Source organism: Culex pipiens, chromosome 2 (genome assembly GCF_016801865.2).
Source record: "Culex pipiens pallens isolate TS chromosome 2, TS_CPP_V2, whole genome shotgun sequence".
NCBI lineage: Eukaryota > Metazoa > Arthropoda > Insecta > Diptera > Culicidae > Culex > Culex pipiens.
In genome coordinates, this window is record NC_068938.1 from 21,084,148 (window position 1) to 21,098,925 (window position 14,778).

Genomic DNA, 14,778 nt, shown 5'->3' on the forward strand with positions numbered 1-14,778 from the left:
AATCGGGAGCGAATGGTCCATAGCGTTAATGTTCCCTTGGGACCATCCACAAACCACGTGGACACTTTTTTGGAAATCTCAACCCCCCCTCCCCTCCCTCGTGGACAATTGTCCATACAAAAAAAAACTTTTTTGTATGGATCGTGGACAATCGCCATATCCCCCCCCCCCCCTAAAGTGTCCACGTGGTTTATGGATGGTCCCCTTAATAAAATCAACAACAAATCATGAACAAAAAAAAATTTCATATTTTTTTATTTTCTTATTTTAAGTTCTGCGACCCCTTTTGAAGTCAAATCTAACTAGTTGATTGCCTATAAAAATATATATTTTTTTATCTCCGTAATTTTGGCCACCATCTTGGATTCAAAAATTCTAAATAAATTTAGATTATGGGTCATTAGGGTGTAATAACAAAATCGATTTTCCAGCACAGCATTTTTTTCAGTTCCTTTTGGGGTCCTAAACAATTCCTCAATGTTTGAAAACGATTGGTGCAGTCCTCACTTTGCGCAAACCGATTCAATTTTCCATATAAATTTGTATGGAAAAAACATTTTTTTTTTTTGATTTTGATATTTAAAAAATCCACGTTTTACGCTATATCAAAACCGGATTTATATTCGAATGCTCTGGAAGGTGCTCTACAACTTTCCCTAAGAGAGTAGAGTGCTAACTTGCTCATGGAAGAAGTGAATCGATTCTCAGAAGATTCGATTATCCGAAGTGAAATTATTTTTCCGAGCCTTTCAGATAATCGAGGCTGGACTGTATTTATATGATGAATTAGTCAGTAATTTACAACTGGCCAAATCATGTTAATTATTGGTTCAATTTTTAATGTTGAAAATGAAACTTTTGTTCAGTGTTCTTGTTTGTGTTTTAATACAAATAATTTCAAAATTCTGAAAATCAAGCATAATTTTTGAAAAAAAAATCAACAGATAGCAAATTCTCTTATTTCATATTTTAAAATTACCAAATATAAATGTTGGGACCACAGATCACAAAAAGTCGTAAAAAATTAGAAGAATTTTTTTTCATAAATTCATTGATATTTTGCATTTTTCTAATGATAGCATGAGTATTTAAAAATTTCGAAAATGAGGCTTCAAATTTAAAATTAAGTCTTTTTTGCCTAGAACACATTTTCATCAATTTTAATTTATTTTCATTTTTATAACACTTATTATTATTTTTTTTTATTTTGAAGTACATATCTGGAGTTTTTTTGAAAAGGTCCAATAAACCAAATTTCCAGTTTTTGCTTTTTGGGTGTTTTTGAAACCGCCTTGAGTCAGGGGTATCAAAAAACACCCAAAAAGCAAAAACTGAAAATTTGGTTTATTGGATCTTTTAAAAAAAAAACTCCAGATATTACGTCCCAAAAAATGTTTGTGACCCTTGGAATATAGATTATTTAGCATATTTTGTAACACACAAAATATGTTAAAACGTTCAAAATCTGACACCGCAAAATTTGTTCAATTAGATGAAAAAAGAAAATTTGAGCCTCTGCAAATATTTTTTAAAAATTTATATCAATACCAGTTCGAAAACTCAAAACAACATTTTTTTCAAAAAACTTTGAAATTTCAATGGAAATGCAATTTCTGCGTTCAAAATAATTTTTAACATTAATACATGATTTAAGAATATTCTGAATTTGAATGTAATTTCGATTTTAATTCCGCAAAAAGCTTTTTTGCAAACACTTTTGATTCAAACGTTCCTGCACGGTTAGAAATCCTGTTAGCAAATCCGCAAACTCTATGTTGTCGAACTCGTCAACAATTTTTCCGATTTTGAACAACAATGTTGTTGGTTTTAAAAATATTTACAGTGAAATCGAAAAAATGTATGCGATTTTGAAAACACGTCTATGTTTACAAATTCGCCAACGAATACCGAATTCGCTAACAGGCTTTCTATCCGTGTGGTAAAAAGTTATTGTAAATCGAAAAAAACAAATGCGGTGTTCCTCCGTTAATAGAACAAGTTATCATTTAACGTTTGCCGAGGTGTTGTTTTTTTATTTTTGTTTTACACAGTAAAAAAAAAACTATGTAAAATCGCATACAAAAGCATGCACATCACCTTTGCGAGAAAAAGCATGTAATATTGTATGGAAAAATTGTCGGATCAATGCCAATGTAACAATAGGTTTTTCGTACGTCGTATACTGTGTTAACTTGATACGCTGTATGGGAAACCTACAGGTAAATCGGTGAAGAATCCTACTGTATTTACAGCGGCGAGATAGCCGAGCGGGTTGGGGCGCGGACTTGGGAATCTGAATATGACTCTCGCCGGATTGATCTTATTTTTGGGATGAGCAGACCTGATTTGTATTTCTTTGGTACATACTTTTTATGTACACGTTTTCTCATACATTATTACATGCCTTTGCTCACAAAGGTGATGTGCATGCTTTTTCATGCGAATTTTTGCTGTATAGTTTAAACAGTTTGGTGAATAAGGTAAAATTGAGACTATTTAAAAACATGTTAATATTGAAATTGAGGGAAACTTGAAAGATTTTTGTCAGAAAATGTATAAATTCATAAAATTTTATGTGAAATTTTACATATGATTTACGAGCGTGCTGCAAAATCAATGCTGCACTATGACAGATTCTGATATTTTTTTTTGCTGTGAGTGTAGGAATTTTAAACCTCCCAACATTCTACTTTTATCTACTGTGTACCATCGAACAGGTCAATGTTAGTCACGATTCTTAGTCAACCGCAAATCATCTAAACAATCAGATTAAGTGAGAAATAAAAACACACAATCTGATTTGATTAAGGTGGCGATTATCTGTGCCACTTCACTGAGCACGAACAAATCTCACAACTCAACGGGTTGGAGGGACATCACATTACACTGTACTCGCACAGGCAGTGAGCAAATGGTGTAGCAATTGAATGATTAATTCATGCTTTGATTTGTCTCGTGTTACCCTGAATAATATATGCGGAGCGATTATGTTCGCACACTTTCACTTTAAAGTGTGAACGACGATTGGAGCGCGAGCCAGCCAATATAAAACGCAATCATTCACGCTCAATGTGTGTCACGGGGGGAATTTAATTTTGGTTTCAATGCTTAAATGCAATTGCAACGACATAGTGGAATTTACACATAAATTTAGTGAAACTGTGGCTTAAATTAAATTTTAATATTTTCCTAAATTCTGACTCTAATATTGAATTCGCCCACCCTAAAAATATTGGGTCATCGTCCAAAGCCACGACCACCAACCTCGCAGTGGTCCAACTGTTGTCACGGTGGTTTCGAAAAAGTTAAAGCTGACGTACTGTTTTGAGGCCGAGACAAAACGGTTTTCGACATGCCTCCACCAAGTGAGTGCAACTTTAAGCATGGTCGCACTTTAAAGTGCCCGGCGATGAAGCAACCAGCAGTGGCAGGGCAGCACCGACAATAATAATAATAATAATAATAACATTATCGTGGCGCAAGCACACTTTTGATAAACACATAGTGCATGTTTAATGTGGGTGGAGGAGCAGTGAGGAAGGTGGGGGGAGGGAGTGAACCACCCTACTACTCTCTGCCAGTCCGTTCAACGTCAGTTCCAAATGCATTAAACTGTTTGTGGGATCAAATTCATCAAATTGACGGCGAGTCGGATGCGAAGTAGAGTATATTGAGTATTGACTTTCTAGTTTATTTTTAATTAAGTTTAAAGTTATCAAATTGTGGTACAGTTTGCTCATTTTAAGATAATTTCCGGAATGTGCAAGAAACCCTAGAATGCGACAAATCAAAGTACATGAAATTAAAGTTATGACTATCTATGATCCATGCCAATGCACAGTGCACAGTGTTCGGAATGGCAAAATTAAGTGGAATAAATTGATAACTCCTTTATTTGACGTCCTAGCGAAATGGTGTCTTCGGAAGAGTTGTTGTACTTGATAAGGGCTATCTTTTGAAGTTATTGACATACAGGGTGACGACCTTCCAGGGTGTCAACCAAAAACTAACTTTGTTGGATGACGTTGTAGGGCTTTGGTGTCTTCGGCAAAGTTGTAGAGGAGAAAATTTCATGAAAGTTTGTCGAAGGCGCCAAATTTGTAGCTCTTAATCTACTCGAGATATACGCCATTTTTGCAAAAATGGTCCAAAAAAGCACTTTTTTGGTGATAACTCAAAATGTTAGCATTTTAGCGGCCTACTATGTTCTGAAGAGTTGTTTATGAAATAAAATTACACATCTTTGCCGAAGACAGCAAAATGTTTTGAGCCTTTATTGAGGAGTTATAACAATTTTTAGGTGATTTTGAGCCTATTTTCAAGTTGCTATGTTTTCAAAATGGCGCATTTTGGCGCAAAACCGAACAATGCACCTGAAAGTACTCACTTTCAACTACATTTCCTGAAAATATCTCCGTGTCTATCGGTGTCTATTTTTAGATAACTCAATTTTAGTTTGACTGTTTTTAATCAATTTATTTATAATTTTTAAGCGGAATCTTATTGAAAACGTGGTAATAATCGGTAAATTGAAGGGTAAATTGATCGATTATTATGGAAAAAACTATGTCTATGAAAAAATACGACAACCTTTCTGAATTGACCAAGTATAAAAAGAAATACTTAATTTCAAATACGAACAATTACTTAAAATTTTAACCTGCATTATTTTTGGGCTATATATGTTTTTATTCATAATTTTAGAATGTGTGTCATAATTAAAGCATAAATAATGTATTTTCCATAATAATCGATCAATTTACCCTTCAATTTACCGATTATTACCACGTTTTCAATAAGATTCCGCTTAAAAATTATAAATAAATTGATTAAAAACAGTCAAACTAAAATTGAGTTATCTAAAAATAGACACCGATAGACACGGAGATATTTTCAGGAAATGTAGTTGAAAGTGAGTACTTTCAGGTGCATTGTTCGGTTTTGCGCCAAAATGCGCCATTTTGAAAACATAGCAACTTGAAAATAGGCTCAAAATCACCTAAAAATTGTTATAACTCCTCAATAAAGGCTCAAAACATTTTGCTGTCTTCGGCAAAGATGTGTAATTTTATTTCATAAACAACTCTTCAGAACATAGTAGGCCGCTAAAATGCTAACATTTTGAGTTATCACCAAAAAAGTGCTTTTTTGGACCATTTTTGCAAAAATGGCGTATATCTCGAGTAGATTAAGAGCTACAAATTTGGCGCCTTCGACAAACTTTCATGAAATTTTCTCCTCTACAACTTTGCCGAAGACACCAAAGCCCTACAACGTCATCCAACAAAGTTAGTTTTTGGTTGACACCCTGGAAGGTCGTCACCCTGTATGTCAATAACTTCAAAAGATAGCCCTTATCAAGTACAACAACTCTTCCGAAGACACCATTTCGCTAGGACGTCAAATAAAGGAGTTATCAATTTATCCCACTTAATTTTGCCATAGGGACGTGGCGTTACATCGTGCTGCCATCTGGTTTTTTTAAGTGCAAGAGTGGAAAAGTGCTGAGTCATCGTCTAAAAATAGACGGCGTCCTATCTCGCCCAGCAAAATGAAGTCGATAAAGTAGTCGGTTTCGATGAGAAAAAGTGGAAAACGTGGTCTAAAAATAGCGACGCCATCCCCCTATTCCGAACACTGTGCAGTGGTCCAAAACGTAAAAATAAGAAGAAAATGGATTTTCCGAAAAATTGTGAATTTTTGAAGCTTTGTTGTCCTGAGAAGAGTTGTTTCAAATGGAAAAGGGCAACTTTTGGCTTGGTTCAAAATTAGGGTGGTTCACGATTAGGGTGATTTTCAAAATCTCAGAAATATTTTTTGGAATTTTCTCGTCTTCTAAAAAGTTCTTGGCCTCGCCAATCCAAGCTACTTTGTCCAAGGCACCAAAATTTTATCTCGGAATCTACGCCTTCTATGACCAAATTTAGAGAAAGCATCCGAGCAAACCTTCAAAAATCAGTTTTAGAGAAAAGTGCTGTTCGGAGCACTGTCAATTTGGCTTTATTCTGGGTGACACTTGAAAAATTTGGCATTCCCAGATTTATCTGGCAACCTGGCAACCCTGCTTAAGGGTCAAAAGTTACAGCCATTTTAAGGTAAAGATGCCAATTTAAAACTCAAATATCTCGAAAACGCCAAATTTTAAGCGCCAGGTTTCATTTTTTTTAGAACCTGATAAAAAAATTACAAAAAAAAAACGTTGAAAGATACTCACTGTTGTGCAACCCGGCCAGCGAAGCGGCCTGCGACGCGGCCACCGCCATCGTGTTCGGGTGCTGACCCATCTGGAACCGGTCCGAGCCGCTAGCGCCGGTGGCTGCCGCTGCTGCTGCGGCGGCCGCAGCCGCATTTGGCATTAGACCACCGAGGCCCCCGGGCATCCCAAACTGGGACCCAAACAGGGCCGAATTTGAGGCAGCCGCGGCCATCGCCGAGGGATCGCGACCCCAGTAAGCTGTTGGGAGGGAAAAAAAGAGAGGAATTTCAAATTAGAAATTGTCGTCAAGGTTGAAATGGTGGTGGTGAGGTGCCATCGAAGTGGATGGAAAAATAAATCAAAATGTGTCGAACCACTAATGAATCATACAGAGTGGCACAAATCAAAATGGAATCCACCGTGTGGAAATGATGAAAAGTTTAAACCTAGTTACGCCAGAAAAGGTCGAACTGGTGATCATCATCTACAGCTGGGTATGGCGCAAATGAGTAGCAATAGTACACCCTTTGAATGCCAATTTGTCAAAAAAACACATAAATATTTTTTTCAAACAAAGTACAAGGTAGATTTAAAAATCAGAATTAAACTAGAACAAGCAAAAAAGAAAATTTTATTTAAAATTCCCAAAAAAACGTAACTTCTCAGTCGAGGGTTAATGTGACGAGCGATGACAAAGCAAGAGACAACGCATTTGTAGCGTTATGATGCAATGCCTGCCTGCCAGTGCCAGTTTAATGAGTTTTAGCCATTGTCACACGTGGGGCAGAGCCGATCGTGATGATGGTATCGTGAAATGAGCTGCAGCAACTCGTACTGCACAGAAGAGGTGAAGATGGCCTATACCAATGGAGGGCGGAGAGGGGGTGGAATTGTTTGCGTGGAAATATATAAAAGGGTGCCAATTAAAATCATATATTTGAAGCCATATTCGGGCAGCGCGCGGGTGCTCATTAACTGAACGCAAGTGTTGATTAGAAATGCTGGGTTTCGCGGTGGATGGTAAATACCAAACTGTTTTGTGCGCCGCAGAAGTTGTTTGTTGTTCTCCTAATTTTAGACTATCAAATTTGAAAAGGTTAATTTAGAAATTTATGAAGCACAAGGATCCTATTGCTATGACAAAAAAATTAAAAAAAAAAGATTTTGTAATCCCAACATTAGATAAAAATTTGTAATTATGGGTAATTCTCCACCAACTCACACGAAATCGAAAAAGTTGCTCCAACCCCTTTTCGATTGGCGTAAAGCTTTGTTCTAAGAGGTATTTTTTGTCCCTAGTCACAAATCCACGGTCCATTTTTCGATATCTCGTGACGGAGGGGCGGTAAGACCCCTTTGATTTTTTAACATTCGAAAAACTACGTTTTTCAATAATTTGCAGCCTGAAATGGTGATGGTATGGAAATTTGGTGTCAAAGAGACTTTTATGTAAAATTGACAATTTTTCGTTACTCAACTGTTAAAATTTATGAAACATCTCATTTAAAGGGAAATTTAATTTACTTTAAGAATCAGCAATAACCCAAAAGAGTCATTTTTTCGTTAAGAACAAAAATTTTAATTTTTTTCTGCAGGGTTATTTTTAAGAATGTAATTATGTTCTACAAAGTCGTAGAGCAGACAATTATAAAAAAAATATTATAAACAAATTAAACAATTACCCAAATGGACTAACCGTGTTCGTTATAACCCTAGTTTTTTTTTTTTTTTTCAAATTGTGACCAATGTAGTTTTATATAAATTTAGGTTATCAAATTGTACTCGAACAACACCTGGAACGGAACGGAAGTAGCAATTTAAAAGGTGAAAACCTTACGCTACTGGTTTAATAAACAACCAAACAAACAAACAAACCGCTGAAACCGCCTTGAGTTAAAAAAAAAACAATCTTGTTAATTGGAAATTCTCCACAATTTTGTCGATACTCCATAACAAAATTCATCTAACCAGTATAAATGCATTACAGTTGCAGCCATTTTTGTTCATAATTGGTCCAGGAGTTTCTGTAGGTTCTGAAATATACTCCCGGATTTTGAGCACCCTTCTACCAAGCTATTAAACACAAATCATAATACTTATTGTTTATCAACATAACCTCTGATGTTAAAAAAAAACAATTTAAACGAAAAAAATGGTTTGACTTTTGAGAAAACAAACAAAAATATTAATTTGTGAAGGACCAAACGTTAGAGTCATTTTAAAGGTTTCAAAAATGTATTCCAAGCTAATTCCGTCAGATCGTTTTTGAGAATAGACTTTTGGGTCAAATTTTAAAATTGTAAAACTTTACAAAACATTTTCCCAGAGAATTCAGATAAGATATTTTTGGTGCAAAAGACAATTTATGGAATTAATTTATACCCCAAGTTTTTTTTTAATTTCTAGCGGATGGGAGATCAAATGAAGATAAATATTTTTTCAGTTCTTTTTGTCCGATTTTTTATTTGTTTTCAAATCAGTAAAAAGTCGATATCGATTGAAATAAAATGAAATTATCGCATTATCGATCCAGATATTGCTTTTATCGAAATATCTGAGATCCAGCGTTCAAAAAGTGTTTAAATGACACTTAAGGGGTTACATACATGTAGAAAATCTAAATTTTTCATATTTCCGAATATTTATTAAATCCTTTAATAGATGAATTCCCATCACTCCTGAAAGTTTCATGAAGATATGTAATGTTTTAAGTGAGTAGAAGACGATTTAAGTTTAAAGTTCTGCCATGCGCAAAGCGGACTGTCAAACTTTGTGAGCGTTTTTCTCGGAACACCGAGTTGATTTACGGGTGCCACGATATCTCGAGATTGGATGGACCAAATTGGCTGAAATTTGGGGTGAAGACTCTCAAGACATATCCCGTGTGCATGACGAAGCCCGATTTTAAAATTTTGCTTTTTTAAAAAATACAAAAATCAAAAACGGATGATTTTTAATATGAAAAACACAAAAATATTTTTATCTTTTTTTTTAAATAAACTTTTTGAAAATCGGCCTTCGTCATGCACACGAGATCGGTTTGATTAGTCTTCACAAAAATTTTGAGCCGATTTGGTCGAAGCAGTGTTGAGATATCGTGGCACCCGTTTTTTGAAACTGCTAACTTCAAATAGCTATATCTCGGCAATGATGCAACCAAATGTCTTCAAATTTATGTTGATAATAGTTAAAAATGTTTATGTTAAAGTCCTGAAAACAAATGTTAAAAAACTTTGCGTGTGTGCCAATACTAACCCTTGACATGTTTGCCGATTTACATGTATGTAACCCCTTAAATGCTAATAACTTTTGATAGGGTTATCAGATCTTCGATGTTTTAGGCTCGCTGGTCTTTTGAATACTTTTCTAAAAATGTATAACATGACGGGTTTTCTTACAACAACCACCCTTTTTACAATCTTCCGGACTCTCCTCAAAAAGTTTTTTTTAGCATAACTTTCAAAGTACTTTACTAAACTTGCTGATTTTAAATAGAGACTTATTGGACCTCAAGACGCATCGAATGAGACCAAAACGATCATAATTTGTGAAGTCAATCTGGAGATAACCGAGTGACCATTTTTTGTCCACCCACCTACACACATCCACACAGACATTTGCTCAGAACATGATTCTGAGTCGATAGGTATACGTGAAGGTGGGTCTACGTGGTCGAATTAAAAAGTTCATTTTTCGAGTGATTTTATAGCGTTTCCTCAGAAAGGTGAGGAAGGCAGAAATGATTGCAATTCGAAAACTGTTCCTAAAACATCAACATCAACCATCGAGCATGATCTTTATGACAACTGTCAAGAAATAAAAAGAAACTTAAAAACAAATTTCTAATAAAAATCCCGTGAGAAATGTATGTATGTTATGCATGCAATGTCATAATGTATATATTTAATAGGAAAAGAAAAGGTAATGGCAAAAAGTGAAAAATATTGAATTTTGGTCATAACTTTTTTAAGAAATGCTTAAAACTTAAGTAATTTTTTACGTTATGTTTTTAATCAGATTGTGGATTTTGATATTTAATTCCAAAAGTTCAATTTTGATAACTTCAGTTGTCAGAATTTTAATGTTTTCAATTTTATTTCAATGAAAAATTCAGCGTGATAAGATTGTTTGATCTCTCATATATTTGTACCATATTTGTAATGCTTTAAATTTGTTTTTCCATTATTTTTTTATCAAATGACAAAATTAAAAAAATTAAATCAAATGATTTGCTCTACAGCATTGCCTTGGCGTTCTCGATTGCGAGATTCCTACTCGAAACTAGGTTTCCGAAGGCTTGATTGTTGAGGCAATTGCAAACCTCTTTTTACACCTAAGCTTTCATCCACCCCGGGATTCGAACTGACGACCTTTGGATTGTGAGTCCAACTGCATACCAGTGACTCCGCCGAGGCAGGACCCAGGGAAACGACTCCTACACCTGGATTGAGCTATCGACCTAACCCTTTAGGTTACACCGGGGCCAACATTTACTCCCCCGTCCGACGGAAGGCGTGGTCAGACAAATCTCGTCTCGAAAATGCCACCGAGACCGTCTGGGATCGAACCCAATCCGACTGGGTGAGAGGCAACCACGCTTACCCCCGTCCCGTTCAAAAGGATATTTTAGATGTTTTGAATTTAGGGGATTACAAATATATTTAAAGCAATTTTCTTATCAAAAATTTCATTTAAAATGAGAAATAAAGTATAAACAGCATGGACGAAATTTTAACTTAAGTGTTAAAAATTGAGTGCAATTGAAACGTAATATTAAAAAAAATAAGAGACGGAAAATAATTTTCAAACAGGTTTTCTTGGAATTCCTGACTTATTCTGATTTTGGCAGATTTTGACAAATTCCCGACTTGAGTGGCCAATGTTGTTTAACTTCACTTCACAGTTTTTTTTTATTATAGTCACAAAGAACCATTTGAATAATATCCATTTTTGGTCAATCCAGTAATTTGAGAAAATTATATTGATTTCGTTACAAAATTGGTCGATCTAGGGATAATTTTTGAGAAATTTAGGCGTATAATCAATTAGACAATTGCTCTGAAACGCACCAAGATGACATTTACTGATTTTTATGGTAACAGCAGTTCAAATTCTTTAGAATTAAAAAAAAAACTTAGCCAAGGTTTACAACATTTTTTTCTGAGTATAAGGCTGGTACAAATATTTTTTAAAGTTTTTGTCACCCCCCCCCCCCCCCTTCAAAATTGGCCCGAAAAATCAGGGGGCAAAAAAAAAATTTTACAATAAACTTCAAAATTTCAATGAAAATTCAAGTGCAACCAGCTGAAATCAAATTAAAATACATTTTCCTGAGTTTAAAATCATTTTTAGCATGCTTGGGTTTATTAAAAAATCTTAAGATTTTTTGAAAATTTTCGATGACAAATCTTTTTTTTTCGATACAATTTTTGTTTTTGTCAGATCTTAGATTTTTTGAAACCTAATGATTGCAAAAGAACTGAACTGGTGTAAAATGCATTTTAAAACACTTTTTTCATTTAAATGTGAAGACTATGGCTTGTTATTTAATTTTTTTATTTTTTTATTTTTTTACCCCCCCCCCCCCCCCCCCCCTTGACCTCGGCTAGGGCCGAGGGACAAAAACTTTTTTAAATATTTGCATCGGCCTAAGTAAAGTATTTAAAAATTAAAGAGAAAGTCTTCATTTTTGCAATAAAGAGTACTGACAATTTTGATTCCAATTTAAAAAATGTAATCGCATCAATCGTCAATCTTGAGAAAAAAAGTGGTTTTCTTCCACAAAATTGAAGCTTGATTAGAAAAAGAGGATTTCATTTTTCCCACTTCTATTAAGACTTATTTGTAAAAAGTGAACTTGCAGTGTAATTTGAAAAAAAAAAACAAGCCATGTAGCCGGTAGATCGGAAGTTCATCCCGGGTCATACTGACACAAATGGTGATCGTTTCCTGCTGAATTCGATTGCTAGGAAAATAACATAAGTTGACAGAATATTGCTAGGATTATAAAAACTAATCTTAGCAGCTATCGAGATCTCTGACTTTAAAATACATAGAATGTTTTTTAAATGTTATTCAGTTCCCTCGATAATATTATACTTAATTTATAAGTAAAAAACAAACAATTGACCGCAACTAATCCAGATACAATACACAAAAAGGTTGTCACCACTTTTTAATCACCTGAACAAACAGTAAACAAGTGCCAAGTATCACACACATTACATCGATTGTCGTATCTCGCTACAAAGCGCATCACGTTATCGACTCCAACCGGTTCTACACTGTGTGTAATTAACGATTGCGAACGACTAACAAGACCCAGGAAGCTGACCAACCTGACACACCTGCGATAAGATAACCCCCACTCCACCCCTCTAATACGACGACAATTTTAGTCTAAACCAACTCACCAAACAGCGACGCGGCGTCCAGGAGTGAGGCAGGATCCGGACCACCGGCTGCGCCTCCCAAGCCGGCTCCGGACTGCCCACCTTTCTTGTCGCCCCCCTTCTTGTCCCCGTCCTTGTCCATCTTCCCTATTTTGACGGCTTACGGGGGGACGGAACGGGTCTACGGTGTCGACGGTCTTCTCCCGGGGGGTGAGAGAAAACCAGATTTTGCGCGCTTCGCCCTCGTTATGAACGACGACACTTTCTTCGCAGACCTTTATTTTTTCCTTCTAGCGTTTTGCACGTGATTTTCCTTTTCTTTTTTTTTTCGACGTGTGTCTCCTTACATCACTCTGGGATCATTTCTTCCTTCGACACACCACGCCACGGTTATTCCAGCGACTTCTTCTTGTGTTGATTCACTCGTTCTTCCTGCTTTTTTCTTGCCACTTTTCAGCTGGGTTCACTTGTGGACACACTCACAGATACAGCAGGCTCTGATTGCGCTCCGACGAGCTGCTCTTCCAGCAAAACCAGATATTTCCGATTTCTGCCTTCTCACGACGACATGTAGCTTCTCCCAAACGATATCGATTATTTGAATTATTCTTTAGCACACTGCTGCTGGCTTTGGTTTGGCTGTGTGAACATGCCTTGCCTTCGTCGTCGTCGTCGTCGTCGTGAACACTCTCCTCAGGTATTGAAGAAGATAATGGACTTATTTGATATTTCTCCTTTGCCTTCCATCACTTATTTACGATCGCGCAGATGTTTTCACCTCCTCACACTTGCCCGCTCTTCTGCCGGCACTCGATAATTCTCTGAAATTAACACAAACCCCAATGAAAAACATGCCTTCAATTAATTTTAATCAATCTAATCGATCACTGAATCCCACACATCGCAGTTCTTCCTTCTCCTCCACCCGTAGTGCTCTTTCCCTCTCTCTCTCTCTCGATTCTTACGCTTTTATCCTACAGCAGATGCTGCGAATATCTCACTACTGATTGCAGGTAGTATCACAAACAAACTCTATCCAGCACACAATTTCCACCTGACACCGTAGATTCGTACACTTCAACCCTTCCCGAAAAATCTGCACTCCACAAAATTCCAATAAAACACGCGCTGGGCCTGCCCCGTTCTGAACCGTTTCTTCCTCAACCTTCCGATTCTTGCGAGCTTCTGAGCGTGCCAAAATGAGACCGAGCCGACGAGACCCCTCGAGGAGTCGTCGATCGGTCAACCGCTGCTGCTGAAACTCGTTTTCCTTCTTCAAATTGCTGCTGCTGGTCCAATGCGACCTTTTCGGACGGCACTTCTTCACCGTAAAGCTCTTCTTGTTGGGTGCGTGTATCCGCCGCCTGCGTGCGATAGAGAAGGAAAGAGCAATGCCGCGATGGGGTCTGCACGATTAAGTTAAAAATCGAGAAATTAATAGGTGTTTCGCGCGAGATTCACTGATTTTCGCGGAGAACTGAAGGAGACTTTGTTCTTCGATAAGGTCCTCGACTGGTGGCGCGCGCGTTCGGCAATAATTCCTGGAAAGAGAGAGAAAGGAAACAAACGAGCGATTAGTCACAAGTTGAGACGGCTGTGAATGCAAAAGTGAGCAGAACTGGGTGACGTTTACGTGTAGATTGGCGAGAAGTGGAAAGGAAATGGATTGTGAATCGTTCACTGAATCGTAAAGAAATAATACGAAAAACTGATAAGGCGTTGAACAGTGATAAACCATGGCCATGGCTTTTAAAACATAAAATACCAGAATTTGACTCGCCTAGGGTTGCTCCTTAGACCATTCACCTTCCCAAAAACCGTCCAACCCCTAGCGAAACTTGCTTGAGAATACCGTGGAGATTTTTCCTTAACTTCTTAAAAAGTAGAACGGCGGTTGAACCACACAAAGTCAGAGCTCTAGCTCGTGTCGCAACAAATTTAATTCATATTTGTGATTTGGATTCAGTACAACTGGATCATGCATTTTCAACATAATTTTTTTTACAATAACAAAAAAGCAACAGGTGATTTGCTTTATCGAACAATAGAATGTATGACATAGTCGAATGGACAAAGGCTTCTGTTGAAGACCCCTTTAGATAATTCAACATAATTTCTCAGTGTTTAATGAAATTTCGATAGCCACATATTTTTAGACAGAAATATTACAGAAACTAGTGCTAAATGTTT

At 36.5% G+C, this 14,778-nt stretch overlaps 1 protein-coding gene across 10 annotated transcripts in view; it reads right to left on the reverse strand.

Annotated features, from left to right (window-relative positions):
- The window catches only part of LOC120427862 (uncharacterized), a 131,272-nt gene that overhangs the window by 47,137 nt on the left and 69,357 nt on the right, over positions 1-14,778 (reverse strand). For 9 of the 10 annotated variants that reach the window (XM_052707609.1, XM_052707610.1, XM_052707614.1 and 6 more), the window contains exons 2-3: positions 12,610-13,409; positions 6,215-6,454 (exon numbers count right to left, since the gene is read on the reverse strand). In XM_052707609.1, coding sequence (XP_052563569.1) covers positions 6,215-6,454; positions 12,610-12,730 — 361 coding nt within the window. In that variant the 5' untranslated portion in view covers positions 12,731-13,409. Of the gene's footprint in view, positions 1-6,214; positions 6,455-12,609; positions 13,410-13,553; positions 13,725-14,778 lie in introns of those variants that run through there. The other variant, XM_052707612.1, reaches the window with a different exon arrangement.